This window comes from Phocoena sinus, chromosome 1, assembly GCF_008692025.1.
Source record: "Phocoena sinus isolate mPhoSin1 chromosome 1, mPhoSin1.pri, whole genome shotgun sequence".
Classification (NCBI taxonomy): Eukaryota; Metazoa; Chordata; class Mammalia; order Artiodactyla; family Phocoenidae; genus Phocoena; species Phocoena sinus.
In genome coordinates this window covers 184,692,397-184,718,669 of record NC_045763.1, presented here as the reverse complement: position 1 = coordinate 184,718,669, position 26,273 = coordinate 184,692,397, and the positions used below count along the sequence as shown (strand labels likewise).

The following is a 26,273-nucleotide window of genomic DNA, read 5'->3' as shown; positions in this document are numbered from 1 at the left end:
AGAAAACAGACAGGAGAACTCGGAAGCTTCACATATTTAAAAACATCTTTCCTCCACCCTCCAGGTCAGTTTGATGGTTTGGCTGGGCACCTGAGGCATTCTAGTTGGAAATCTCCCATAGGATTTTGGAGGCATTCCTATTGTATCCTGGTTTCTGCTACTGCTACTGAGAGGCCTGTAGCTGCCCGAGTTTTCAGGCTTTTGTGTGTGACCACTTTCCCTCCGGAAGCTGGTCTGGTCCTTGGGTTTTTGGCCCTCATGGAGCTGGGCTCATCGCTTTCAGTTCTGAGAGGTGTGGGCTCAGCGTCTCTGGTGACTGACTCCTAGGCTGTCTGACCCTCCATAGCTCCAAGTAGTAAAATACTGGGCCCCTTGGATGGGCCTTTAATTTTCTTACCCTTCCTGATCAATTTCTTTTTGTACTTTCTGGAAGATTTCTTCCACTTTCCCATCCAGCCCGTCTACTGAATGCTTTATGGTTGCTATCGTGTTGCTGACTTCCGAGGGTTCTTTTACTTTCCGAGTGTTCCTTTCCTTTTTCTATAGCATTCTCTCCCATTTCATGGGCACGGTATCTCCTCCATCTGGTTTTGAAGTTTTGTTCCGTTCCTTGCATTTTGTGCTTTCCCCAGATTAGTTTTGAATGTTTTAGTTCCCTTCAAGTCAGCCGTTTTTCTCAAATATCTGGCCGTCCCTCAATGTTCATGTATACAAAGGAATCGGAAGCACTGAAAGGCCGTTGGAAGCTCTGTGTGTGGGTGCGGCTGGGGTCCTGCGGTCTAACTCCAGGGTCCCGCGGCCTCACTGCAGGCCTGTCAGACTTCAGTGCTTTCCTCGGGATGGTTGCTTTTCCTGGATCCGAATCTCCACCCTCTTGCCAGGGCGTCTGAGGCTGGCTGCCAGCGTTTCCGGAGCAGAAGTGGGAGGGGTGGCTATTACCCCTCCGTCTGTGAACTTTGCTCCATCCTCTTGTTTTCAGTGTGATGCCCGTATCCTGAGCTATGCCTGCGCCTGTGTCATTGACTGTGCCGACACCCGCTGTCTTCCCTGCCTTCTAGGGTATCCTGCTGATCTCGTTCTACCCACATCTCTTTATCTCCTCCTCTGAATTCCTTCCCCTGCCTGCCTTGCACGTCCGACCCCTCGGGGTGTCATCCTCCCCCTGTCTCCCCCCCTCCCCCTCTTCTCCTATCCCCACACCCTGCCCGTATTCTCCAGGCCTTCGCTGGATGCACTGGTGATTCCCAGTCTGCCTGTCCAGGTACCATGTCCCCCTGGAGCTCTGCACTGGGATATCCACCTCCACACCCCCCACCCCCAGCTACCGGCCAGGCTGCTAGTCCATCCCCTGAGCATCTTGGGTGCCGTCTGTCCAGTGTGGACCTCGTCAGCTTCCTCCCAAACCAGCTCTTCCTCTGTGATGTACTTCTGCTTCCAGTTTAAGGCACCATCCTGTCGACTGAGCCGATTGGTCTAGATTCTTTCCTTCACCCCCCACTGCCTCTGCCCCTCAACCTCCCAGCACACAGCCTCAAGAGCTAGAGCTGAAGACCATCCTCCTGACGGCCTCTTGGATCTGTTTTGCTCATAAAAAAAATGTTGTCTGCCATTCCGGTAACAGCAGCCCCTGCAGCCGGGGCCCCCATGCTGCGCCCTGAGGGGACTCAGGATGGAGCAAAACAGGATACCGGGGCTTCCCTGGTGGCGCAGTGGTTGAGAGTCTGCCTGCCGATGCAGGGGACGCGGGTTCGTGTCCCGGTCTGGGAAGATCCCACATGCCGCGGAGCGGCTGGGCCCGTGAGCCGTGGCCGCTGAGCCTGGCACGTCCGGAGCCTGTGCTCCACAACGGGAGAGGCCACAACAGTGAGAGGCCCGCGTATCGCAAAAAAAAAAAAAAAAAAAAAAAAAAAAAAAAAAAAAAAAAACAGGATACCGGCCCTAGAGAGCTGAGATGCCTATCTCAGGAATAATTTCAGTGAGCCCAGACTCTGGCATCTTCCCATCCATAGAAAAGGTCCCCAAATATAACGTAACTCATAACTTTTAGGTCGTGAGGTTTTCCTCGGTCAAAAGTCTCGTCTGTTTCACGGCACTGCTGCTGCCTTAACTCAGGTCCTCCTCAGCAGCCACCCTTATTATTATTATTGTACTGTTGTATTTTATATGACTTATAGTTAAATCTTTCTATATTTGTTTATTATCATTATTATTGTAATTGCCTCTGAACTGGTCGCTTGGTCTCCAATTCTTCCACCCTCGGATCCAGCTTTTATTCTGCAGTCTGCATGAACTTTCTAAAATTCACATCTTCCTGTGTCACCTGGAAGTTCTACAGCCCTTTAACAGACCTCTAGTAAATGCACGGAGTCCAGGCTCCTTGGCACCTGGGGCGCAGACCAGGTTTGGGGACTTGTCATCACCCCACAGCCACTCCCACATCACCTCCCTGCTTGTCCCAGCTTAGTCCTTTACACCTAGTGAGAGCAAGCTGCCTATATCCCCCCCCATGCATTTTCCTGCCACCGTGTCTGCTCGGACCACCCTGGGTCTATAATGCCCTTTCTCCTTGGTTGCCTGACAAACTCCGATGTTTCCTAAAAACCCTGGTCTCCTCTCAGAGAATTCATCACAACCTCATCAGAACTACGATGACACACATGGTACTGAGTGTTATTACGATTGTTTGGGGAGCTTTTTATATATTTGTGTGGACAGCAAAGCAGGAGGTGAAGGCTCCCGTCTGTCTAGATTTTAGTCTGAATCATGAAGAATTCACATTTATGGAGGTCGGGGAGAGGATAATAGGTGAGGTGTAGCAAGTGTGTACTTCACCCCGGGTGGGACCCCCTGAATTGTTGTGAGGCGATTGTCCATGGGGGAAGGTGTTGGTGAGAATGAATATCATTTTGTCACAGGCTCTGAAATACCGTGGTTTCCCTGGCCTCCATGCTGCTCTGGAACCTTAATATCCTTAGTGTAAAAGCAGCAGGAAGTTTTCTTCATACCTTTGCGTCTTAGGCATCAGAAAACGCCCACTCCCTGCAGACCCCGCTCAGCAGCGCCCTCTAGTGCCGGCCCTTCCCCTGCAGCCCTTTCTCAACATCACCCGGTCACCCCAGAGAGGAGCCGGGCGCAAGAGTCCCCTCTCTGGAAGGATTGTGAGTCCTTGGGGACAGCTGTGTACACACGACTGGATCGGACCCCCCCCCCCCACCGTGTGTCCTTGACTGGGTTTCGGAGGGTCTTGGAGCCCCCAGCCTTGGTGTGCCTGTGAACGTGGATGACTTCCGAATGACGTGTGTGAATGTTACGGATTGCAAAACTTTCCAAAGGAAGTTCTAAGTCCCTCCCAAAATAAAGAACCCCTTAACCACTTAGATCCTCAGGGGGACTAAGACGCAGGTACCCTCACGTTAAGGAAGGTAAACAACCACTGTCAAAGCAGCTACATGGGGGTCACAGTAACTGCACTGCAAACGTGTCTACCATAAGCTGTGTTTGTTGGTCTCCGGGTTTAGCGCTGGGCTCAGCCCAGCTCACCTGTGTGGACACGTGTGGACAGCAGGGAAGGCTGAGCGGGTGATGGATTCGGACCCGACTGGGGACGCCTGACTGTATCAGCGGGGTAGGTGGGTGGGGAGGGATGAAGTGTAGAGAAGTAACACAAACGACCGTGTGTACGTGGTCGCTGGGTCACGAGTAAGTCACACACACACACACACACACACACACACACACACACACACACACACACACACACACGCGTCCCGTTGCGCCCTCTGGTGGCGAGGATGAGAACTAGAATTTAGGCAGTTTTCTCGCCCAGGACTGAAGTGAAAATCCCAGTTTCAAGCTGTTCCTTATCAAAGTCTCCCTAACTTTAAGGCACATTTTGTGAAACCACAAAGCCACAAAATCCCCAGGTTAGCCATGGCCAATCCACACACAATAACTTGGCTGTTAAGAATTTCTTAATTATTCCTGTTTTTGGCTGCCACTAGACAGGAGCGAAAATCATACTTCACTTTTTGTTGATCATTTTTCTATTTTTAAGCTTTATTTGATAGATGAAATAAATTAATCAGGATAATAATAATCTGCTAAAAACAGAACAGTGGTTCTCACACTTTGGGGGCTCAAGACCCCTTTACTTTACTGAGGGCTCTAAAAATCTTTTGTCGGTCATGATTACCAATATTTACCATATTAGAAATGGAAATGGAAAAGAATTTCAATATTGATTGAGTTATTTAATAATTAGAATAATAAGCCCATCTTACATCTTATTATGTAAGCCCAAATAGGTTTACATAATAAGCCTGTGTAACATAAAATATTTTAAATAATGTTATAAATAACAAATGTATAAATACAAATAAAATACATTATCATTAGTTACTATAAATAATAGTTTTAATAATAAAATTACAAAGCAAAAAATATCTAATAAGGGACTTCCCTGGTGGTCCAGTAGTAAATAATCCACCTTACGACGTCAGGGGACGAGGGAACTAAGATCCCACATGCCACGGGGCAACTAAGCCCGCGTGCCGCAACTACTGAGCTCGCGCCTCAACTAGAGCCCGCGTGCCTCAAACTACAGAGCCCACACGCTCTGGAGCCCCGCGCGCCACAACTAAAGAGAAGCCCGCACGGTGCAGTGAAAGATCCCGCATGCTGCAACTAAGACCCCACGCAGCCAAAATAAATAAAATAAAGAAATAATAAATAAATCTTAAAATATATATATCTAATAAAAGAGTGGCACTGTTTTACACTTTGACAAATCCCTTTAATGTCTGGCTCAATAGAAGACAGCTAGGTTCTCATATCTGCTTCTGAAGCCAATCTGTTGTAATATGTTCTGTTTGAAGTTCACAAACAGTATTCAGACTTACACAGATAGGTAGTCGGAAAAGAGAGAAGTAGAATATTTGAATCATCTTTTCAGAGTGCTGTGAATACTCTTCTTGGGTTTCTGCATCAAAACTCAACAGGCGGGAGTTTCCTGAAGGTTAGTTCCGACGTGGAATCTGAAACCATATCAATGAAGTCTTCATTCTTCAACGAAGTTGCAACGAAAACCCCCGTTTATCCTGCACTTTGAATGGATCTCTTACCGGGGTGATTCTCTAACGCTGCTCATTGGTCATTTGGAAGACATGCAGATCTTCCCAATGTGAACACGGTTCACACATTACACCGTGAGTCTGTAAAACTTTCGTTCTTTGACATCACTGCCAATCTTATCAGAGAGGTCTACGTGCTTGGGAAACTGTCCAGCTCACAACGGCAGATACAGATTTTCCCAGATTTGCGTTTTCTCCTGCAAGCTTGAATTTTTTAATTGGCAGCTGTTTCCCTCGAGGTGACAGGCCCACTGTATTCCCTTTTGAGAAACAATCTACCAACATTGAAGTCCGACTAAATACAGTTTTCAGTCAAGTGAAAATGACACGCGAAAGTGGCGGCTTCCACGTCCTCACACCTGCAGGCAGGCAGAGGACCAGCTCCCCGTGTACCAGCTGGATTCAACAGAGCTCCCTGAGCACTGTCTTCTGCCTCATCAAGGGCGCTGTCACGTGAAACTGGCTTTTCCCCAGTGAGCGCGTCGCCGGCAAACAGTCTGCTGCCGCCACCCTGATTCCTGCTGTGACATCAGCAGGTTTGTCTGCTGCCGCGACCTTGATTCCTGCTGTGACAATCAGCAGGTTTACCTGTGTCTGCCTTTGCTCCCGTTCAAAAGTCCATGACGGGGAAGAGGTGGGTCTGCCGGCAGGATCAGGTTCATCTCTGCCCTGCTGGTTTCCTCAGCCTCCATCGGGGTGCAGTTCTGTGTCTGCAGCATCGTGTCCCCTGCTGGACCGGCCAGGAGCAAGGCGAGGGCAGGACTCCGGGCTGTGGACCCTCCTACACACAACCCCTCTGATAAGGAGAGGAGACGTGGGTGGAGGCTGTGAGCGGACCTTTGGCTGGGTGTCTGCACTGGCGGGGGGAGGGACACACACAGAAGGGGCCTCCGCTTTCCCGAGGCCGCTCCCACCCCTCTTGCCCCAGTGTGGAATGTATGGGACCCCCAAAAGCCGGCCCCAGAAGGAGGTGCGGGGCTCTGGAGAGGTCATCTCACTCTGGCTAGGTTTTGAGGGAACTTCCTGTAGAACCTCTGATCTTGAGAAGGCCCCTCTCTAGCCAGCTCCGCCCCAAGGTGCCTGCAAAATCCTCCTGGGGTGAGAGTGGTGGACAGAGAGAGTGCACGGCCCTCTGCTGCGTTGGCACCCGTGTCCCCCTGGCACTCCTGGCCCCGGCCTGGACGCGAGATGGAGGGGGGTGGACATAGCCCACGGTGACCTCTGAGGGCTCAGTTTCACATCCACAAAGGCCCAGCTGCCCAGCTGCTGTCTCTATGTCTGTCTGAGCTCATTGTTGGAGGGGGAAAACGGTTCATCACCTGTGTCAACGTCAGCGAGTTTGCAGCTGCTCCTCCCTGGGGGAGGGGGCAGCTGGGGCCTGGACACTCCAAGTGCCAATAGCATGAACGAGAAGCTTCCCAGCCGACCCTTCCCCCAGGCCCCTGGCCATGGGCACCCCGACCATATTCCAGGACCCCAGGAAATAGCAGGATCCCTCCTGAGTCCTAAGAGGCGAGTTCCTGCACTGTCTTTGGTCAGAAGGCTCCTCTCCGTGTTCCCATCGGTCCTCTCCTTTGCTCCATGAGCACTGAGTAAGCACCTACTGTGTGTCAGGCACCGTGCCGGGCGCTGAGTATACAAACAGGAGTGTGACGTGGGGCTGACACTCAGGTTTCTCCAGGTGATGAAACAGATGACGTCAACAGGGCTAAGTGCAGGGAAAGACGGATGCACCGGGGCCTGGACGAGGGCTCCTAGTCCGGTCAGGGTGGTCAGGGCAGGCTTCCTGGAAGAGGCAATGTTCCACTGATACTTAGAGGGGGGTGGGGTGAGAGAAGGGCCTTCCGAGAAGCATCTGTGGCTCCAGGAGCTTTGAGGAGAGGGTGTGTGGAGGTGGGGAGGCTGAGAGGAGGCCACAAAGGGCGGGCGAGCCCCCTGCGGGGTTTCCGTTTCATCCTTGAGGCCACAGCTGGAGGAACTGGGGACGGGACCGTGTCCTCATTTTAGGAGGGTGGTTCAGGTGGCCGCAGGATCCCGGAGAGGTTGCAAACAAAGTTGGCAAAGTGGGGTGGCTGAGCAGAGACGGCAGAGGGCAGATGGGGGACTCCAGGCAGGGAGCAGGGCAGAGCTCGGAGCTCCGCTGACTGTGGGGCGGGGGCGGGGGATGGCCCTCAGGTTTCTGGTCTGGCGCCTGGGTGTGGCGATGCCATTTTCTGTGGCGTGGTGACCAGAGGAGGGGCAGGGGCCGAGGGGACGTGTGGAATGGCCGCTGGGCACACGGGCCTCACCTCGGGGCCCCCGGGCAGGAGACACAGATTTAGTGCCAGGGAGGCTGGAACTCTGTCCCCACTGACTCATCCTCCCCTCTTAGCTCCGGGACTAAGTTCGTCCCTCTGACGAAGACGAAAATCATTTCTGGGAAGAAGGACCAGAGTGAAAGCGGTGAGGGGGGTGTCAGGGCACCCAACAGCACCCTCTAGGCCCGGCGTCAGTGGGGCAGGGCCCCAGGCTTGCTATGGAACCCCAGGCCTGGGTCAGTGCCTGGGATGCAGGGGGCCTCCCGCAGGTATAATGAAGGAATCAACGAGCGAACGATGGCGGGGAGTGTGGGCGCCCCCAGAGTTCAGGCTTTGGAGGAGTTGGGGGCAAAGGCAGGGCGATGGGTCAGGGCAGTTCCTGGCTGGGCTGTCTGTGCCGCGGCTTCACGGGCTCTGTGGCGGGTGGCAGGCGGACAGCACAGGCTATTGTCCCGACCTCCAGCCCCAGGGTTGAGTCTGCCGGGGGGTGAGGTTGGGGGTGCCGACTTGGTTTACCTACAGGGGTTCTTCAAGTGTGGTCCCCAGACCTGCAGCTGTAGTAATATCACCGAGACCTTGTTAGAAATGCAAACTTCCAGGCTCTACCCCGGACCTGATGAATCAGGAGCTCTGGGCCAGGGACCCCAAATCTGCATTGACCAAGCCCTGCAGGAGTTCTGATGCCCTCAATCCACTGGGCACGCGGAGGCCTGGGCTGCTGCACAACCACGCTGTGCCCTGAGGGACAGAGAGAGTTAGAAGGCCCCAATCACTGGGGAGGGGGCCTGTATGGAGGGAGTTGGGTGTGGGGAGGTGACATGGCGGGTGCAGGCTTTGGAGGAGAGAGTGAGGAATGCTGACGTCCAGCTGAGGCAGGGACTCACCCCCCTATCTCCTGGCCCGTCATCGGCCCCCCCAGGCCTCCCGGGAGGGGAGGGAAGGGCCCCTTCTCAGGCGTCTCAGCACTGAAAACTCTAAAACAAACCTCCTACAATTTGGTAGGAAGAGGATCAGTGGGTTAATTCGGGACATCACTTGTGGTTTTTCGTGCAGGGATGAATTATACGGGGCCTTGGGAGCCCAGGGCTGGTCTGCTGCAGCCAGCACAACTGGCTGGGGGACAAACACATTAAGGCAGTGACGGTGGCTCCTGTCTATTGCCGGACGTCGCAGGGCAGGGCTGACGAGGGAGCACAGAGGCCTGGGTGCTGGTCTCAGCTCTGCTTCCGCTTCGCTCTGGGGCCTTAAGTGAGTTGCTCAACCATCCTGGGCCCCGTCTCGTCATCAATAAGATGGAGCTCATCGCAGCCCCTGCCTCAGGCCGTTCCTGGGGGGCTGCTGTGAGAACGTCCCGGCTGACTGCTGACGTTTGTTAAGCGTTGGCGAGGCCCTCTGTACAGGTGGCCTCATTACGCCTTGCAGGGACCCCCGAGGTGGACGCTTTACCCCCATTTCCCAGGTGAGGAAACGAGGTGCAGACGCTACCACTGATGGCATCCATGTGAGTGGCAGAGCCGTCTGCCTCTGCGCTGCCCGTCCACTCACTGCGTCTCCAGTGCCTGGGGGTGGAGCCTGGTCTGCGGCAGAAAATTGAGGGGCGACTCCTTTTCAGTTCTTCGTTCCTTCTGCCTCACCTCCATCTGGGCTGGCCTTGGGCCAGCGCGTGGCTCAAGACAGGGGTGGGGGTGGGTGGAGGAGCCAGGAGGGGCTTGCGGGCTGTCCCTGAGGGGCCCCTGGCAGCAGGAGCAGGTGGGCCGGGCCTCGGCCCTTGCTAAGCTGGGTTCCTCCGCCTGCAGACCAGAGCCCAGCTGACGGGTGTCGGCCATTGAGGTGGGGGGGGGGCCATGGCCCCCACCCACGGCCTCACCGAGCTTTGCTCCCCTGGTCAGACACTTCCTTCCTCGCCTTGTGGCCTCCCACCCTGGGGGACAACAGCGACACTGGAAGCCCGCGGACCGAGGCTGCACCCCCTGCGGGTCACCTCCCTCCCCCCAACCCCGAGTGGCCCCTCCCCCTGGTCCTCAGCCCTTTGGTCTGACAGTTGAGCCGCCAAGTCACAGGTCTGAGAGGACCCCGGTCACACAGGCCCGGCTTCTGGTCGTGGCTGCCGCCGACTCCCCCTGGACTTTAAAAAGAGGCCCAGGGGAGGCTGCCAGCCTCACCCCGAGGCTGCCAGGCCTGGTCCAGTCACCGTACATGGTGAACCCAGTTTATGGATGAGGAAGCAGGGGGTCGGGGGACCCCGTGCAGCTGGGTTTTAAGGTGCGGTGTGGACGGCCTGCAGCTGCGGGTGGGGTGAATGTTGGGGGGGGGGCTGAGGCCAGCCCCTTACCCCGGGCCCAAGCAGGGGCTGTTGATGAGGCTGGAGTAGGCACAGGATAAGCTCTGTTTCAGCATCTCACACAAAACAGCACAAAATGGATTTCTAGAGGGCAAGGGGCCGCCTCGGGAGACCAACAGAGGGACGAGGTTCTAGGGGTCAGGGCTGGGGCTGCGGTGTAGACGTGTGGATTACTCACCTTACGGAACAACCGGGCAGGCCTGAGAGGGGCCGAAACGCTGGGTACTGGGCGCGGGGTGGGGGGGGGGGGCGGGCGGGATGCTGCATCCGCAGGGAGGGGTCTGTGGGCCGTGGAGTCAGTCAGGTTACTGTGTCAGGGTTAGGGGAGGTGGTGCTTGGGTCAGAATTGGGCTAGAGTTCAGGTCCAGAAGTGACCGGCTTTGGGGCAGTGTGACAGGAGCCTGGGGCTGGGGGTTGGAAGGCCTGGCCCCCGCCACGCAGCCTCTTTTCTCTGGGCCGCTGTCCGTCTCGGGCACAGTGACCGGGCTGGACGGTCTTCCATCCTACGATCCTCTCGGAGGTACCAGAGCTGGCCAGGGGAGGCCAGGCCCTGCGGGGGGAGCTGGATTCTGGCTGGGAACATGGGAAGTCACTGGGCCTGGGTAGGCTCTGCTGTCTGAGCTCCCTGAGCCCGCCTGAAACCGTGACCATGGGCCCTGCCCAGCATCCCAGAGGGTATTCATTTCCTATTTCCAAAGCTACACAAATTTAGTGTCTCACATTTCTGGAGGTCAGCAGCCCGAAGTCATTCTCACTGGGTGAAAGATAAGGCGTCGCCGGGCTGCTCCCTCTGGAGGCTCTGAGTGAGAATCTGTTTCCTGCCCGCCTGGGCTGCGGCCCCTTCCCGCTCACACCAGCATCCTCCCTTCTCTGGCCTCTGCCTCTTCCGTCATCCCCCACCGCTGACCCTGATGCTCATGCTTTGTCTCCTAAGGACCCGTGTGGTTAAGTGGGGCCCCTATGGACGATCCAGGAGAATCTCCCCGACTCAAGCTCCTTATTTAATCCGATTTGCCAAGTCCCTTTTGCCTCGAAGGTGACATAGTCCCATTTTCATTAGGACATGACATTATGGTTTTTGGGGGGCGGGTGGTGCATTGTTCAGCCGACCACGGGGAATTCTGCCTGCGCCTCTCCAGGTCACGGACCCTGATTGTGGCTCTGTGTCTGGGGAGGCGTGTCTGTGCCAGACTTGGCCTCATAGCCCCAGGGACAGCTCCTGTCCGCAGGCAGGATGGGAGGGGATTGACCTGGCCCCTGGGCAGATGAGTTCTGAGGTGGGGGGACCTTTTGAGGACAATTTTAAGCAAGCGCAGGGGACAGGCTGCAGAGGCACTGGGACAGACAGCGGGGTCTTGGGGCTGCTACTTCCAGCGGGGGGCCTCACAGCTGGGTGTGGGCAGCCTGCAGCCGGAGATCGCGGGCCTGCGGGTGGGCTCCGGGGCCTCTGCGCCCACCCCACACAGAGGAGCAGGTGCCAGGGCAACAGGTCCTAACAGCCCCATGTTTGAAGGCCATCTCTGGGCAGAGAGCAGGAGAGGCCCGGGAGAGGTGGGTGGGCGTGAGGGTACGGGCTTCCTTCCATCTGTGGCTGAGCGGGGCTGCAGGCCCGTGTGGGTCTGAGGGTGGAGGCAGGTGGGGTGAGGGAGGTGTGGGCGGAGTCAGGACACGGGGGCCTGGGACAGGGGTCCCCATGCAGCCTGAGGATGAATCGAGCCCCGCTGAGGCCGCGGTTCCTGGTGGTCCCTGCGGAGGGGAGTGTCCGCTGGGAGGGTCCCAGTCACCATGTCTTTCTGAGATCATCTGCTCGCCTACTTTTTAGGTCCTTTTGCCCCTATTTCACTCTTCTATTTGTCAATCTGTTCTCTTTGTTTTTCCTTTTCAAAAAGCGGGATAATCCACGCAGACGATTCATTTTGTTTTTGCACATATTAAGGTTTTGTATGAAAGTTATTGCAAAAGTTATAAACCTAATAAACCAATGCAATTAACTCCCATAGACTCATCCCCAGCCCCCAGATTCCTTCTCTGATCCCCAGCTGCTCCTCTGGTTTCCATCCCAGCCCTTCCGCCTGGGATCCTGTACCGCCCCCCCGCCCCCCCCGCCCCCCATATAACCTCCCAGACCCCGTTCTCCCTCCCTGGCAGCCTTCTTGCATGGAGGCTTCCCAAAGGTGACCTGACCAACGCAAAATCAGAGCAACTTCTGCTGGCCCAGAGGGAGGCGCCTCTACCACTCCCTGGCACTTGGGTATGTCCCCTGAGGACAGCCCTGTCCACGAGCTCTGTTCCCACCCGACTGACACTTGGCTAGAGCTCCCCAGCTTCTTGCTGCTGACAAGACCTTTCCTGGCCTCCGAGAGGGGTCAGCGTCCTGCTTGTCCTGCCCTAGCCTGGGCTCCCGGCTCATGAGATGACCAATAATAATAGCCGCTGGATTAACATAGCAGGCATTGTCTTCCTCTGACCATAGGGTGGGTATTAGGTGTTCATCCATCATCCTAAAAATAGCCAGTGAACAGGTGCAGCCCCTGCACACCAGCCCCCCGGATACTGTTGGCATGTGGCCGTGACAGAGGGTGGGTCAGGGGACAGAGGGAGTTAGTTTCACCAAGTTCCAGGCACGGTGTGTGGGGCGCCGTTTGGAACCTGGGAAACCCACCAGGAGAGGGTGCAGAGCATCTGTGGACCCTCAGACGCCATGAGCTTGAAGGTCAGCTTAGCCCCAGGACCCTCACTGGACCCCCTCAGCACTGTTTACATCACCCCCAGGTCCAGGAGTCTCCCTGGCGCACGTGTAGCAGAGCCTCAGAAGATGCCCGAATGTCAAGCCTTTTGCCCTCTTGGAGCCTGGTTCCCGCATTCCCTTGCGAGAGATGCAGGGCCAGCGAGACGGCCCCCTTTCCCCCAGGCCTCCCGGTGCCCTGGCGCCACCCCTGCTTGGAGCCCCATCCAGTCGGCTATCCATTCCCCCTTTCCGGGGCTGCCGTCTCCTAGGTGGTGGCCGCTGTGTGCAGAGGCGCCGTGTCCTCCTGAGCCGGGCACACGTGTGTCTTCAAGCCCGCCGGCTGCTGTGCCTGCTGCGGTGTCCCCTTCGCGAGGCGTGTGTGTGGTGGGCGGGGTTGGGGGGAGCGGGGAGGCGGGAGGGGCTGCGTCTGTTCTATTTTTACCCGCCAGTTGCTGTGGGCCGTAGTTTTCATAGCTTCCCCTCCACTTGCCCCCTACAGTCTGCAGTCAACCGCAAGGCGAGACCATCTCACCCACGGAGACCCAGGAAGGTGAGTGTCCACCGCCCGGGCAGTGGAGCTGGGGCTCCAGACTCAGGAGCAAGTGAGGGCTCGGATGGCGAAGAAGATGGTCTTTCCTGTGCCACTGGGTTTGTTGGTGGACGGTCCTGACAGTCCCACAGCGTTCAGTCCGTAGGGCGGCCTCTGCCCTGCAAGACTGTGGCTGGAGGTGAGCCCCCTGCCCGTTCGGAGCCGCGAGCAGGATTTCCCAGGCTGCCCAGGGGGCCGCCGGCAGGGCCTCGAGGATCGTTTTCACACCGCAGCCCAGCCGTCCCAGGAGGGAGAGGGGCGCGTTGGGGACCAGAGGGGGCAGAGGGGCTGTATTTGGAAGTTGAGGGGGAGCTTGGTGAGCAGTGCAGGGGGTTGACGCCCGGGTCAGAGGAGCAGGAGGGAGCGGGGGCAGGACTCGGGGGCTGGAAGGCTGCACCTACGCCCGCGCCACCGACCAAGGAAGCCGTCCTGCCTCTTTGTTCTTTGTCTTTGACAGCTCGCTTGGCGCCCTTTGCTGTCTGCACAGTGGACAGCAGGTGCGGGCAGAGCGCCAGCCCGCCTCCTGGCTCTGGCGCAGAAGGGGGGCTCTTGGGGGAAGGCAGGGGGGACAGCACTGGGATGGGAGCTCGAGAGCCTGTGAGCACATCAGTGAGGACCCGAGGCGGGGGTGGGGGGGTGGAGGGGGAGGGTGTCGGGCGGGGTGGGCTCTCTAACGGGGGGGCGGGGCCGGGAGACTGTCCCCAGCAGCTGTAGGCGGGCTTTCCTGTTCAGAGCTCAGGGTGCTGGGGGGTCCACAACTGCAGCCTTGGGAGCACAAGCCTTGTCAGCAGTCAGTCAGGGAGGACCGAGATGCCCTTGAACTGAGGTCCAAGATGGGGGTGCGAGGAACACAAGCCTGAGTAGCAATTTGTGGTCCCTTCCCTGCTCACACGCAGTCACGTACACACTCAACGCTTACATCCCTGCTCACACGCAGTCACGTACACACTCACGCTTACATCCCTGCTCACACGCAGTCACGTACACACGCTTACATCCCTGCTCACACGCAGTCACGTACACACTCAACGCTTACATCCCTGCTCACACGCAGTCACGTACACACTCACGCTTACATCCCTGCTCACACGCAGTCACGTACACACGCTTACATCCCTGCTCACACGCAGTCACGTACACACGCTTACACACACAGGCCCACACACAGCCTCAGTCTCGGTCTCACGGCCTGGCTGGCCTGTCCCACCCATGGGGCCTGGGGGAGGGTAGCCCAGGGACCCCCACCTCCCACTGTGGGTCCCGTTATCTCCCTCTTGCTGTTGGGGGCCGGGAGCGCGGCTCTCCCACCCTCTGAGCTGTCCGCTCCATCCTGAGTTATTATCTTGTCTCTGCTTGTCTTCCAGGGGACCTGTCGAGGGGTCCCGTCTGGTGGGTGTCAGCGCAAGGCTGGGACCCCTTGGCCTGGTGATTGTCAGCGGCCGGGCCGGGGGCGGGCCCGGAGCTCGGCAGGACGCCTGGCCTGGCCGGACAGGTAGCGGCTGTCTAGGGGGTGTGGACACGGCCGGAGGCCCCACCCCCCAGCCCCCAACCCCGCCCCCGACCGAGGACGAGTACGTCCCTCCTCAGTGAGATCTGTGCCCCCGGGGACCGTGCTGCGGGGGCTGGGGGTGGGGAGGGCTCTTCCCCAGCTGCCCTTCCTCTCTGGACCTCCTCGGTGTCTTCAGAGGAGTGCGGCCCTAGAATAAACAGCTGGCGATAAAATCTAATTGCAGCCAAGCATCTCGGGAATGTGTGGACTGTTTCTACTCCCCTCTGTGCCCCAGGGTGACAGCTGAAGCTCTGGGTCACACTCCCTCCACCGGGCCTCGCCCTCCCCCCACCCCCGAGGCAGCGGCAGATGGGGCGTGGTTAAGGCTTTCGCGTGGGAGATTCAGGCGGGGTGGCTGAGCCCCACCCAGGCTTCCCAGCAGGAGGGGAAAGGGTGGCGTCGCGGCAGAGGCGGAGGCGGCTCTGGAGGAGGTGACGGCGGCCACTTTGCACTTGTCCTTCAGGATCAGCCTGCCCCACCCACACCAGGCTCTGGACCAGATCCAAACCCCTGGCCCTGTGCTCAGCTCTCCCCTGGCTCCATCCCCTCCCTGATCCTTCACTTCATAACCCAGCTCGGGCTCCCAACCCCCCGCCCACACACCGGCTCCCACCCCAGCCGTGCCCCTCCCTCCCCGTGTCGTTGGCCCAGTGCCCACCCCCTGCACTGGAATGCTGTCCAGCCGGGGCCAGAGGGTGGTCAGGCCTGGCTGTGGACCCCTCTACGGCTCGAGGCCCTCCTCCTCCGTCTGAGCCCCAGACTCTCGGACTAAAAGGGGTCCCAGGGTCACACAGGTCAGGGGGCTTCATACTGTGCTCCACGGGCGCAGGACCTCACGGAGGAGCACGGGGGTCCTGGGCTAACGCCCCTTCCACCAGGGCCAGCCGCTCTATTGATTGGACTTGCTTTGAACAAAGGGTTCAAGACCAAATATTAAATGGAAAACAAGTCCTCTAACCCCCGATTTTGCAGAGGGAAAAGCTGGCCCGGGGAGGGTTAGGGTGAAGACCAGAGTGGGACACGGGGTTTTGCCCTGACTCCTGGCCTGACCCCCCTCAGGGCCCCTCACGGACCTGTCCCAGCTCATCACCATCCACGTGAACGGCGCCCCCTGGCGGTGTGCCGTGTGGTGGCTTCCTGTGGCCTGTGCTCACTGTTCCAGACCCTGCCCTCTCAGACCTTCATGACCACCCACTGCCCACAGGACAGTCTGTCTCACCCTGTCATTCGAGGCCCCGTGAGCGAGCACCCACCCCCCAACTCCAAACGCATTTTCTGTGTATCCCACAGGTGTCGGCAAATGTTTTCTGGAAAGGGCCAGCTAGGAAATATTTTAGGCTTTGCAGGTTACATAAGGTTCTGTCACATCTTTTCTTTGCTTTACCGTCTTTTAAGCGAACAGTCCAGTCCTGGCCTGTGGGCTGTAGTCTGCAGATCCTGGTCCTACACACCTGCCCAGCAGAACCACTTTTGATTCTCATCTTGTTTCTTTGCCTTTGTAAGGTTTCTCTCCCCTGTGAATGAGTGAGTAAATGAATGGAGAGAAAAAAGAGTAAACGGACAAGTATTTACCCCATCCTGACCCACTGGAAGGCGATACGTCTGATTTCTCCTTTCTGCTATCGGACCTTCTTTCCCAGGCTGGGCGGCTGACACAGCCCCACGGCCCAGACAGGTCGGGGTGAGGGCAGGAACTGTAACTCTCCCTCATCCATGGTTCCTTCTGCCCCAGGTGCCGCCCCACCGCCGCCATGCCGGACGTGTAAGTAGTATTGCCTCCCCCCCCCCCCCCCCCCCCGCCCCCGGCCCCGGCCCTCCCCGCCCCGCCCCGGGGCCCACCTCCTCGCCCCCCAGCCCCGCCCCGGGGCCCACCTCCCCGCCACCCCGACCCCGCCCCGGGGCCCAGGAAGGCATGCGCCGTTGCTGCAGATTTCAGACCATCTGTTCGGTCCCTGAAGCAGTTCCCTGGGAGACCAGATCCTAAAACAGGCACAGTCCTGAGAGCCGGGGTCCCTAGGGTCCACGTGTCCTCCCAGGCTTTGGGCAGAACTGGCTCCCAGTTTGTTGCTGAAAGACCCTCTTGGCCTGTGTCTCAGAGTTTGTTTGCACTGATCAAATGGATGGATCAAAAGTCCCAGGCCATGATTTAACGTTACCCAGTAGATGAACAAGCTTTGGGGAGGTACCTACTCGCCCGGGAAGGAAGTTTTCACAGCCTGGGACCCCACCTTGAGGGTTCCATCCTCCCCAGTGTACAGTGGTTCGTGTCTCCCAAAAGGGCCCCCAGTAGCCCACAGGGCCTGAGGGTTTCTATTCTATTCTGCTTGTGCTCGAACTGGCCCCCCTGCACGATGTCTGTCTGCTTTCTTTCTGGTGTGCTGTCACCGCGCCCCTCCCCCAGCCTGTCCACACGGTCTGCTGTCGCATGGATGCTATGCGTTGTTCACACTCACTGTCTTCTGCTCTCCCCCCCCCCGCCCCCCGCCCACCCTGGCCTTCCTGTGATGGATGCCTGCAGTGAGGTAAGACTGGGGGTGTCTCTGTCCTGGCGGACGTTAGACAGGTGGCGGTAGGGTGGGCATTTGAGGAGAGAGAGCTTGGGTCAAGGCCTGGGGAGGGGTGCTCAGTGGCTGAGCAAATTCCCTGGAGAATATAAACCTTGGGGGAAGATTCTGGACGTGGGGCTCCTCAAGGTCCAGGGAGGGGGGCGCCCCAGTGCATCACGTCCCTGGAAGGTGGTCCTGGGGTTGGGACCAGACAGAGGCGGTGCGACTCTGCACCCATGCTGACCACCGAGCAGTTCTCCCTCACCGGGTCTGAGAGCGCGTCCAGCTCTGGGGGGCCGTCCTGTCCTTGCAGATCTACATTGGAAAGGTGGGAGGGAATCATCCGTGGGTTATTCCAGCCCCGCCCACCACCGGACACTGAGGGAGGAGCAACGGGATTCTTGCCCTCCCCTCGGGTCTTAGACGGCCCCGCCCCCGATACAGCCCAGGTCTGTTTAGACTGCTGAGATCACACACAGCCTGTGTCCCGCCTCGCCCGGGGTGGGGACTGCAGCTGGGGAGCTGTGGACTCAGGGCTGGCAGGCTGGGAGTTCGCAGCACGGATGGAGGAGACACTCGGCAGAGATTCTGTTTTTCCATAGTCGTGTGAATCTCTAAGTTTCACTGAGGCTCATATGAAAGTGAGTCCCTGGTGACTGATGGGCAACGAGGTGGCCAAAATCTCCCCCGGTTGGTGGGGAGATGGTGAGACATCTCCGCGGGTGCATGACAGTGTAAACCGCGGCTGGTGACGCACATAGCAACAGGCCATTCCCTGGCAACCACGCGGACCGGACACGCGGCAAAACCCTTGGCTTTCGGAGAGGAAAAGACAGAGCACCCTGAATAGCTGGATTAGAAGCAGGTTCCAGGCACGAGAGCCCCTTCATTTTCTCCCACAGGGACGGCTCAGAGCTGATTGCTTCTACTTTACGCACAAGAATAGCAAACACAAGCTGTGGCCGGGGCTCCGCAGAGTAGCTGCAGGTGGGGGGGGGGGCGTTCACCAGTAGCTCGAGAAGTGACCACCTGTGTCCAGGAGGAGACAGGAGCCCTCGGAGTTAGGGATGGAGCAGACCCCTCTCGCTTCCCTGGGGGACGCTGCCACAGGGCCAAGACCTATTAGGACATATCTAGTCAGCAAGAGATGTCAAGCATTTTTAATAAGAAGAGAAAATACTGTCTTCATAACTGAGAGCAATTTATATGGATGGTGTTGACATCAAGAAAAGTTTTGACGTCTAAAGAGATGGAGCTTCTTTATTGAGGGAACTCAGGGCTTACTTCTCTGGTGACACAACATTGCCCCAGCGTGCCAGGCCGTGTGCCTCATGCACGCTGTTCAAAGCCGGTGCTCACGCACGATCTCATTCTGTCTGTAGTCCCTCTGTGGACCGGGTTAGGTGGGTCTCAGCATCCTGACTCACAGATGAGGAAGGGAGTGCCCAGACCCTGTGACCTACGCAGTTTCTTGCAGGATTCAGCCCCTCGGTCAGGGAGCTGAGTCTCTGAATCTGAGGGGTGCAATCACAAGATGAGCTTTTAAGGGACCCTGAGGTGAGGATTCTGGGTTAGGATGGTGACAGGCAGGCGCTCATCCCGGCCTGGTCCAGATTTCTGGTTCTATAGCCGCCACCTCACCCATCTCTCCTCCTCTTTCTCCTCAGAGAAAACCCAAGATTACTGCCTCCCGCAAACTCCTGCTGAAGGTGAGCGGGGTCCTGGCTCTGGGGAGGTGTCCGGGGAGGTAGAGGGGTGCAGTGCACCTCTGGGGGGGAGGGTCATGGGAGGTCAAAGAGGAGGGAGACCAGAGTGGGGAGGAGGTGGAGGATGAGAGGGGATGGAGGAGGGGATGGAGGATGAGGGGATGGAGGACGAGGGGGGATGGAGGACGAGAGGGCATGGAGGATGAATGGGGATGGAGGAGGAGGGGAAGGAGGAGGAGGAGATGGAGGAGGAGGGGATGGAGGAGGAGGGGATGGAGGATGAGAGGGGATGGAGGACGGGCGGATGGAGGACGAGGGGATGGAGGACGGGCGGATGGAGGACGAGAGGGGATGGAGGACGAGAGGGGATGGAGGACGAGAGGGGATGGAGGAGGACGCGGCAGAGGGAGTGTGGCCAGAGCCCGGAGCCTGTGGTCAGAGGGTGGGAACCTGGAATTCTGGTCCTGGCACCTTCCCAGGGCTTGGCAGGAGGCGGGGCCATGTTCACGGTGAGACCCCTGGTGGGGGCAGAGGGCTTGCTTTATTTTGGTAAGAGATTCTTTCTTAGGAGCCCTGGGGCCCAAAAAGATGAGAAATGGTAAGAGGAAGATTGAAGGACAGTAAGGCCCGGGGTCCAAGAGCGCGGGTGCTGGTGTGTGGTCCCCCGGGCTTTGGCGTCACGTGGCCGCGCACACACTCCCACTCTTGGCAGCTGCCTGAGCTGGGCCTCGTCCGGGGCCGGGCTGGCGGTCGGGGGCCCGCCTCCCCTTCAGGCCCCGCTGCCGTGGGGGGCCGGGGCCGCGCTCACCGGGCGTGTCCTGCGCAGAGCCTGATGCTGGCCAAGGCCAAGGAGTGCTGGGAGCAAGAGCACGAGGCGCGGGAGGCCGAGAAGAGTCGCTACCTGGCCGAGCGCATCCCCGCGCTGCAGACCCGAGGCCTGTCGCTCAGCGCCCTGCAGGTGGGCATGGGGGAGGGGCTCCCGAAGCGGCGCGCAGCCCCGCGGCAGGGACTCGGACTGGCTCGGCCGCAAGCTCTCTCATTAGTCTTCACAGCCCCGTGGCGCGGGGTCGGGCAGGGGTGGGGCGTTGGGTCCCATTTTACGAGCGGGAAGGGAGCCTCAGCAGGGAGGAGGGGCTTGCTTGCGGGGGGTACGGGGGGCTGAGCAGGGGCTAGGTCGCGTATTGGAGCAGCGTGACGGTGCAGAGCCGGGAGCTGGCCAACGCTTGGGAGGGCCCACTTCTCCAGACCTGCCCGTCCTTCCCCTGCAAATAGGCCTTTAATGTTTTTATAACATTGATAAGAGTTTAAACACCAGCGACTGCAGAGTGAAGGGCCCGGAAGGAGATACAGATCTCCTTTGACTTACGATGGGGTTAAGTCCCAAGAAGCCCATCGTCAGGTGAAACTGTCGTAGGGCCAAAGTGCACTGTCTACGCCTCACCCAGCGTACATCACAGCTCACCTGGCCCAGCTTAACCGTGTGAGGACCCCACTCACGGTAGCTGAAAGTTGGGCGAAATCAACTAACAGAAAAGCCTATTTTATAATAAAGAGTTGAATATCTCGTGTAATTTACTGACAATGAAAAAGCAGATGGTTGTCTGGTACAGAATGGTTTTACGTGTGTGGGTGGCCACCCTCACGAGCGTGGGGCTGCCTGGGAGCTGGGGCTGCACTGCCCAGCACCGAACATCACTAGCGGGAAGGGTTAAAATTCAAACTTCCAAGGATGGTTTCTACTGAATTTCTATTGCTCTCTCACCATCATAAAGGCAAAAAAGATCATAAGCTGAGCCATCGTAAGTCAGGGACCATTTTTTAAAAAAGACATTTATTTACTTATTTTGTCTGTGCCAGGTCTCAGTTGTGGCATGCAGACTTCTTAGTTGTGGCATGTATGTGGGATCTAGTTCCCCGACCAGGGATGGAACCCAGGCCCCCTGCATCGGGAACTCGGAGTCTTACCCACTGGACCGCCAGGGAAGTCCCACCATTTGTAGACCAACATGTCACCGATGGTTACCTCCAGGCGGTAACCTATGTTATTACTGCCTGGTGGTAATAATTCCTATTTTATTATTAATTAAATAATAATAATTAGTATCACTAATTATTCCTATTTTATTAGTAGTAGTATTTTTTTGTTTGTTTAGGCTGTACCGTGCGGCATGCGGGGTCTTAGTTCCATCGAACCCGTGTCCCCTGTATTGGGAGCTCAGAGTCTTAATTACTGGACCGCTAGGGAAGTCCCCTTGTTTTATTATTTTTGCTTAATACATAATTTTCAAAATTTCTACAATTAACTTACATTCTTTTTTTTTTTTTTTTTTTGCGGTACGCGGGCCTCTCACCGCTGTGGCCTCACCCGCTGCAGAGCACAGGCTCCGGACGCGCAGGCCCAGCGGCCATGGCTCACGAGCCCAACCGCTCCGCGGCATGCGGGATCCTCCCGGACCGGGACACGAACCCATGTCCCCTGCCTCGGCAGGCAGACTCTCAACCACTGCGCCACCAGGGAAGCCCCAACTTACATTCTTTTTATCATAAGAAAACTTTTTAGCGATAAGTACATTCGGAAAGGAAAACAAAGGACTTCCATTCAGAGCGAAGGGGTCTATCAGCCCCTTCCACAGCTCAGGTCTTGCCGAGGTGGAGGAGGGGCCGGGCACCCGGCCGGGAGGTGGAAAAGCGGGGCTGGGGGCTGAGCGGCTCCCTCATCTCCCTTCCTGACTCCCCTGCTTCCGCAGGACCTGTGCCGGGACCTGCACGCCAAGGTGGAGGTGGTGGACGAGGAGAGATATGACATCGAGGCCAAATGCCTGCATAACACCCGGGAGGTGAGCCGGGGCTGGGGGGTGGCAACACCTGGGAGGTGAGCCAGGGATGGGAGGTGGCAGGGGCACAGCTGGAGCAGGCTGGCTGGCTGGGACAGGGTGGTGTGTGAGAAGGTGGGCGCAGCCAGTGCAGGTCAGGTGGGTGGCGGGTGACGTCTGGGGGTGTCGGGTGGGCACTGACGTGGCAGTTGTGGACCAGGTCCCCCTCCCACTGCTGGGTCTGGAGTGGCACTTAGAAAGCTCTGGTCCCTGCACTCCATCCCCCAGGGCTGGAGTTGGGCAGAGAGAAGGTGATGCTTTTCACACAGATGAAAAGCACAGACTTCATCCAACCTGTAAGGTGGGCTCTTCAGTGGAAGAGAATCCACCCCTTTTATTCACCCACACAAATAATCATAGCCTGTTAATAACACCTTACCTTGCAAACGGCTTTCATGTGCATTGTCCCTTTGATCCTCCCTGCACGCCTGTGGACGAAGTGGGTGCTTTTATCTGCACCTGACAGATGAGGACACAGGTTCAGAGAGGCTGAGAAACTCGGCCCAGGTCACACAGCGGTGGACCTAGGATGGGCCTGGCCTCTGACCCTCACTCCAGTCACTTAGCACTCCCCCAGCATGGGGCGCGGGGCGTCAGCTCCACCCAGACCCAGCTCTGGTGCGGTGGGCAGAATGCGGAGGGGCAGGGCTCCTGCTGCTGGAGTGGGCACCTGTTCCAGCAGAGGGGTGGGGAGGGACTGGAGCCACTTCCCTCCTTCCCACTTCTCCCCAGCAGGAATGACGATCTGTGGGTTCAGGGATCCCCCCAGAATTTCCTCCTGAGGTTGCACCCTGGAAATCCCCCAGGGGGCTCGGACATGGGGTTTATCCATCCTGCTGGACCAGGGCTGTGCCCTCAATGACCTGCTCTGAAGGCTCACTGGGAAGGGACTGGTTAGAAGCGGGAATAAGAGGAAGTGGCCCGTCCCACTGCAAGCAGGGCTTCCGAATGACACTTCTGTCTCTTCCCTGCATGGCCGCCATGGCCGCCACGGCTAACCGAGTTCCCTCTCGGAGTCCCACTCACCCCTGTACCAATTGAATAGGATAGAACGGAGGTGGCTGTTTGCAAGGTGACAGATAGTGGGTCTGGGCGTCCCCGAGGGCCTGGCCTGGAGCCTGGAGAAGTGGGGCCTGGCTGGGGCCCGGAGCCCTGAGCTGCCCCCTCCCCGCAGATCAAGGACCTGAAGCTCAAGGTGCTGGACCTGCGCGGGAAGTTCAAGCGCCCCCCCCTGCGGCGCGTCCGCGTCTCGGCCGACGCCATGCTGCGCGCCCTGCTGGGCTCCAAGCACAAGGTGTCCATGGACCTGCGCGCCAACCTCAAGTCTGTGAAAAAGGAGGACACGGAGAAGGTGAGCCCCCGACCTCACTCGACGCGGCCTCGGCCAGCCCTACGCCCCCCACATGAGCCCCGCCAGCCGGCGGCACGCTCCATGACCCCTGGGAGACCAGGAGAGGCCTCACCACCCTGTTCTGGGAGGAGGGCTGGGATGTCCCACCTCTTAGGGGAGGCTGACTTCCCATCACCCAGCCGCTCCTGTGCAGGGAGGGCCTGGTGCTAAGTGTCCCCTGTGTGGCCGCCCACAGGAGCGGCCCGTGGAGGTGGGCGACTGGAGGAAGAACGTGGAGGCCATGTCCGGGATGGAGGGCCGCAAGAAGATGTTCGATGCTGCCAAGTCCCCGACCTCCCAGTAGAGGTAGGCAGAGCCAGCTCCCCGCTCCCAGGCCCCAGTTGACAGGGCAGCAGGGACGCCAGGACGGCGGCTGGCGGGCTGGGCAGGGTGGGCGGGGAAGAGGAGCCCTGAGGTGGCTCAGTCCTGGTCCCCTGAGACTGTAGGCACATCATCCCTGCTTCGGGGCCCTTCACTCCCTCACCTGCAGCATGGGGGTTGCGTCAGCTCCGTGATCCCCCAGGTGTATCACCTGGGGCGCAGATGATCTGGCCCCTCCCAGGCCTGCTGGATCCGAGCCTCTGGGGTGGGATCAGCCCCTAGGTGACTCTGATGCCAGAGTTTAGAACCCCTGGATTCCATGACCCCCAGGGCCTTCCAGCTCTGACTTTCCAAAAGTCTAAACCACTTTTAACTGCCTCCTGGGGAATCCTGCAAAGTGCCCAGCACTGGTCGGGGGGCTTCCATTCAGAGGAGACAAGGCCACCCACTCTCCGAGGAAGCTGCTGGAGAAAGCAGAATGTTAGGACACATGAAGCCCTCTGTGGGCATGCGGAGGGCACGTGCAACAGGGCAGGGTCTGTCCGACAGCCCTGTCCATCTGAGAAGCCTCCTGGAGGGGCAAGCTCTCCGAGGATGTGATGGGGTTGTGGACGCAGGAGGGCGTGTCAGGGGCTGATGGTGCAACCAGAGCTCAGAGGTGGGGATTGGCCACGCGTGGGAGGATGCCCAGGCGGACAGGTGCGAGGAGCCCCGTGGGGAGGAGGGTGGGGAGAGCTGAGGCTCGTAGGAGCCCCTGTGGACAGCAGTCCAGCCTGGGTGCCGGGGTGAGAAGGCCTGGGAACTGAGGGCTGCTGCCTCTCTGTCCCGCAGGCAGCTGGCCAAACTGTGCTCCGGGTGCCCTGCCTGCTCCTTCCTGCAGCCCCGCCCGCCGGCCTCTCAGCATACCCCCCTGCACTGCAGAGCGCGCCCCCTCCTCCCACGTCTCCCTTCCAGCCTGAGCGCCTTCCGGCGGGACTGGGATTAACAGACACAAGAGGGGAGGAACGGCAGCGTCTGAAGACGGCGCCTGGCTGGCGGGTGGGCTCCCTGGGGCTCCCTGGGGCTCCCTGGGTCTCCGGCCGCTGTGGGGCAACCAGGCCTCGAGGAGGCATGCACCCTCCACTCTGTATGTCAAGCGCCCGTGGGCGTCACAGCCTCTCCATTAAAACCAGTGTCCTGCTCACTTCTGCAGCTCCGGCTGTGAGCACCTGGGGGAGGGGGAAGGCAGGGAGCCTGTGAGGGAGGCTGTGCTGGGCTTCAGGCAGCAGCTCGGGGCAGCTGGTCCCCCTGCCATCTGGTCCGGTGACACCACACAGCACAGCCTCACCCCCAGGGTGCTCAGCTCAGCCCAGCCTGACCCGCAGCTGTCAAGGGGCCCCTCCATTCCCAGCCCCTGGCCCTGCTGCTCTCACGGGGCCGTTCCCCCGGCTCCCCTCTCCCGGGTGCCCTGGTGTGCCTGACCCTCGGGGTGAGCAATCAGGTCGGTGTCCTGGCCCAGCCAGGGGGATGCCCTGCAGTTCCACCCCGGCCACCAGGCAGCTCCTTGTTCACGCCTGCCCTGGGCTCTCCCATCGGGTCCTGGGCCAGCCCTGTCCACCTGCATCCACCCTCCCTGACTGTCTTTCCTTCACACTCCTGACGGACCATGTCCCCCAGGACTGATTCTGTCCCAAGGTGTGGCAGTCAGTTGTCTGTCCTCCAGGTCAGGTCCTTTCTCCATCCCGCTGACATCTGGGCCAAAGCCCGGTGAGGGGTGCAAGTCTGCTGGGGTGGAATGGGGGGCCTGGGGGCACCCCTCCACACACATGGAGGGCAGCGGCTCCCGTGACTCCTGAGATATGCCTACGAGGAAGCAGCTGGTCCCCGGCCCGGCCCTTGGCTTTTTGGCCGCCCGGCACTGGCCCCAGGAGAGGCTGGGCTGTGTGAAGAGCCCTCCAGCTGCCTGTGAGTCCCTGTTCTGCCCTCTGCTCCCAGTGCATTATCTACCATAAATGCCAGAAGCTGGGAGCAAAGTGCAGCACCAGGGGCCCCTGGGCCGGGGTCTGGCTCCCGGCCACGCAGCCGGCCAGCCCCTGAAGGACCAGCAGCCCGAGGTGTGCTGGGGGAAGAGCAGTCTGCCTGGGTCCTTGCTGCAAACAGCTCAGTGGGCGGAAAGGTGGACGTGCTCAAAGAAAACAGCTCCTAGAAACACGGAAACTCTCAGGCGCAGACACACACAGACACACACACAGACACACACACACACACACACACACACACACACACACACACACACACATGCAGCTGGAAAGCCCGGCGGGGCTGGGCCAGGCACAGAGCCTGGCTTGGGTCTCACGCCCGGCAGCCACACACACGCCCCCTTCCCTGACGCACAGGTCACCGCGGCCGGCCTGGGTCCATAGCGTGGCCTCCCCCCTCTGCTTCCTCTCAGCCCTGGGAGATCCTGGCCCCGAGTTGCAAAGGCAGTGCTCGGTTCCGCCCCCCAACTATCGACCTGGGGCCCAGCACGCTGGGGCCCCCACCCTGCCTTGCAAAGCCAGGACTGACTCAGAGCAAACGCCTGGCGCAGAGAGCCCGTGGGAGGAGGGCCCTCTGGGAAAGGGCCCCTGCCCCACCCAAAGCCCTCCGGGAGGATGTCCAGTCCGTTCTGCTTCCTGGCAGGGCCAGACCTAGCCTGCCCCCCGTGCAACGGAGCCCTGAGTGGTGACGGCCAGGGGGCTCTGTCACAGGGCTCCTTGGGGTGGCAGTGGGCGGGGCTGGCTTAGTTGTGGCCACAGCAGGGCCTGGGCGGGAGGCGTGGTCTC

The 26,273-nt window shown here is 58.8% G+C and overlaps 1 protein-coding gene across 2 annotated transcripts; it reads left to right on the top strand.

Annotated features, from left to right (window-relative positions):
* TNNI1 (troponin I1, slow skeletal type) lies at positions 1-24,642 on the top strand. 2 transcript variants are annotated; one of them, XM_032654381.1, is made up of 10 exons: positions 1-64; positions 12,995-13,045; positions 16,366-16,395; positions 17,152-17,155; positions 18,847-18,888; positions 19,712-19,843; positions 21,633-21,722; positions 22,933-23,109; positions 23,345-23,454; positions 24,301-24,642. In XM_032654381.1, the coding sequence occupies exons 3-9, from the start codon at positions 16,385-16,387 to the stop codon at positions 23,450-23,452; spliced, it is 564 nt and encodes a 187-aa protein (XP_032510272.1). In that variant the 5' UTR covers positions 1-64; positions 12,995-13,045; positions 16,366-16,384; the 3' UTR covers positions 23,453-23,454; positions 24,301-24,642. The 2 variants fall into 2 exon arrangements, with proteins under 2 accessions (XP_032510272.1, XP_032510263.1); XM_032654372.1 differs by lacking the exons at positions 1-64; positions 17,152-17,155 and adding an exon at positions 11,894-12,868.
* The last annotated feature ends 1,631 nt before the right edge of the window (positions 24,643-26,273 follow it).

Excerpts from the sequence above, each read along its gene's own strand:
- TNNI1 (XM_032654372.1), top strand. The coding sequence starts at position 12,644 with ATGCAGGGCCAGCGAGACGGCCCCCTTTCCCCCAGGCCTCCCGGTGCC. Across the intron at positions 13,046-16,365 it reads ACCCACGGAGACCCAGGAAG|GTGCCGCCCCACCGCCGCCA; the intron begins GTGAGTGTCCAC and ends CTTCTGCCCCAG. Across the intron at positions 16,396-18,846 it reads ACCGCCGCCATGCCGGACGT|AGAAAACCCAAGATTACTGC; the intron begins GTAAGTAGTATT and ends CTTTCTCCTCAG.